This window comes from Triticum aestivum, chromosome 3B (assembly GCF_018294505.1).
Source record: "Triticum aestivum cultivar Chinese Spring chromosome 3B, IWGSC CS RefSeq v2.1, whole genome shotgun sequence".
Classification (NCBI taxonomy): Eukaryota; Viridiplantae; Streptophyta; class Magnoliopsida; order Poales; family Poaceae; genus Triticum; species Triticum aestivum.
This window is the reverse complement of record NC_057801.1, coordinates 564,580,776-564,583,437: the sequence shown is the minus strand read 5'-3', so window position 1 is coordinate 564,583,437 and position 2,662 is coordinate 564,580,776. Positions and strand designations below refer to the sequence as shown.

Here is a 2,662-nt window from a genome sequence, read left to right as displayed (position 1 = left end):
AACAACTTTTTTGCGAGGCTGAGCAGCCTCCCCCTCTCTGCTCCTCCCGCACTCTACTGGTCGCCGTAGCGCGCACGACTACTAGGGCTGCACTCTGTACTTTCTCTCCATTCTATCAATGAAATAATACGCAACCTTGCGTATTCACCAAAAAAATAACTAATCGTTTTAGCGGGACAGCCACAACCTGACGAGATGTATCGTCTTTCAAATATTTGGAATGAACCAAACTTGCTGGGGACAAAATGCAGAATGTTTAGATGCAGGAAGAACTTCCTCAAACGTCTGATTTTCCAGGTCGTAAATCACTACACCTTTCCAGCCCCTGAGACCAAAATTTGCTTCCTGTGTCAACCAAGGTGTGGCAAAATAGACATGGTTGGGTCTTAGCTCCTTGTAATCTTTGGTATGCAAACATACAGATTCATTCAACCCAACAAACACTGTGTACTCCTGGAAGGCTGTGGCAGAACTCAGTCTGACAAGTTTGCGCTCCTTGACATTGACTTCAAACACATCAACCATAAAAAAAAATGAAACTCCATGGGCACTAGCACCCACGGTTTTATTGATATAGAAGAAGCATCCCTCATGAGAATTCCAGAAATTCGTCCCCGACGTGGATCGAACTCTGGTCGTTAGGTTTACAATCATGCGCCCCCAACTACTGGGCTATGCCCACGTCCTCAAAAATGAAACTCCATGGGCACTAGCACCCACGGTTTTATTGATATAGAAGAAGCATCCCTCATGAGAATTCCAGAAATTCGTCCCCGACGTGGATCGAACTCTGGTCGTTAGGTTTACAATCATGCGCCCCCAACCACTGGGCTATGCCCACGTCCTCTCAAACACATCAACCATGACCTTCCTAGGATGATCATTGCGCCGTTGAGTTCGGATCTGCAGGAGACAACCCCAGGGAGTAGACACCAGGAACCTGGTAAGAATCCTCCTGTATCTCCCATCCCCGCCAGCAATGATCACCTGTTTGTTTGGTTCATGTGCTGGCTCTTTATTAAGATCCCATGTCTCGACCACCCCACACATTGTCACCGTGTAGAATCTGCCATTGTGGTAGACACAATCAGCGTATGAATCCTTCCCCATCTCACTAAGAGCCGTACCATGTCGCCAGCTGTTCTCTCTTGCTCTCGCAAAAGAAACCTGATTATTCCCATAGATGGCCATGGCAATGTAGTCACCACCGCCGTGAGATGGAGATGGATCAGATGACAACACCACCTTCTGGTAGAACCAGCGGCCAATGTAATCTGGAGGACTGATAAGCTTGTCAGAATTTCCATAATAATAACCAGCAATGCTTCTATCATTGTCGTAGACTCCCTCGACACATTCCAGATCAGTAATAGGCGGGAGAGGGATCATGGCCAACGTGAAGGGATTGCAGATCAAAAGATTGGAGAGTTCGTCAGAGGCAATGAGCCAACCATGGGAGGCTCCACACCAAGAGAGGTTACGCCGTCCTTGAGGATAGCTAACCATGTGTATCTTATCGGGGTCGAGAACGTTCCGGAACTCACTGCCTTTCGTTTTCGTGAGAGGCTCAGATTCGCGGGACACAAGCCAAGGTGTGCCAGAACGAGGGACGCCGGAAGCCGCCGCGGCAGAGCGCCATGAAGTGCAGACGGCTGCCATAGCAAGAGTTCCGGGGAGCTCAAGGTGTTGTACGATGCGGTCAAGAAGATCCCAGGGAAGGTCCGACCAGCTGCTAGCACAATGATCTGCCATGATAGAAAAAAGAACCAATTTTTACAGCCTCGGAACGTTCTGCGGGAGCAGATTATATTAACTGCGTAGCAACCAAACAGAATTCGACTCGGAATTTCAACAAATACCTGACTTATTTTCTCGCGGCAGGGATAGCACGATCCACTGGATGGTTTTGAAGATTTTGTATTCCGGCGATGAAGGCGGCGACTTCGGAGAGATCCTCGGCCATTTGGGGCTGTCCTTCGCGGTAGTAGGTTCTAGGTTATCTCCGGGGCCCCGAATTCGGGTGAAGTCGGGGCGGGGAGGATGACCGGAATCGTTCCTTGGACCGGTGCCGACGCGGGCCGGCCGTCGACTGCCGCTGCCGGGGCGGGGGAGGGATTGGAGGGGCGGGGGGAATCCTCAGGTTTGTGATAAAGGCCATAGGTCAAAAGGGGACAAAACACGCATAACACGATTACTAAAGGGAAATAATTCTATTTCGCGCGAAATCTATTCCTCGTATAACCTGAGAAAAAAAAATCCTCATTTAAGAACAGTAAAACTGCACCTAATCCCTGGCTTCTCACGAATTAGACGTTCTTGGCCGTTTGATTCTATGTGGTAGACATTCCTGGCCGTTAGATCTTCGTTTGCTGTTGCATTTAGCGCTAAATAGGCCACATGTCGCAGGGCAGCTACTCCAGTAGCTTTTTTAGACCCCTGTGACTAATTGGGCCAGTTTTTAGTGCTCAGCCCAAGGGGCACCGAGTGGCCCTCTCAGATACAACACTTTTGTCTCTTTAAAACAATATACCCTAAAAAGAAATCTATTCCTTGTCGGCATGCCTATACTGCGTAAGTTTTCTTTTCTTTCTCTGATTTCTCTCCATTAGACGTTCTTGGCCGTTTGATTCTGTCTGGTAGACATTCCTGGCTGTTAGATCTT

At 48.7% G+C, this 2,662-nt stretch overlaps 1 protein-coding gene across 1 annotated transcript; it reads right to left on the bottom strand.

Annotated features, from left to right (window-relative positions):
* Positions 1-671: 671 nt before the first annotated feature.
* LOC123065740 (uncharacterized) lies at positions 672-2,123 on the bottom strand. The gene is made up of 2 exons (XM_044488965.1): positions 1,860-2,123; positions 672-1,745 (listed from the first exon to the last, which is right to left on the bottom strand). Exon 2 carries the CDS (start codon positions 1,657-1,659, stop codon positions 832-834), a length of 828 nt encoding a protein of 275 aa, XP_044344900.1. The 5' UTR covers positions 1,660-1,745; positions 1,860-2,123; the 3' UTR covers positions 672-831.
* Between the last annotated feature and the right edge of the window lie 539 nt (positions 2,124-2,662).

Coding starts and splice junctions, on each gene's coding strand:
- LOC123065740 (XM_044488965.1), bottom strand. CDS start 1,659: ATGGCAGCCGTCTGCACTTCATGGCGCTCTGCCGCGGCGGCTTCCGGC.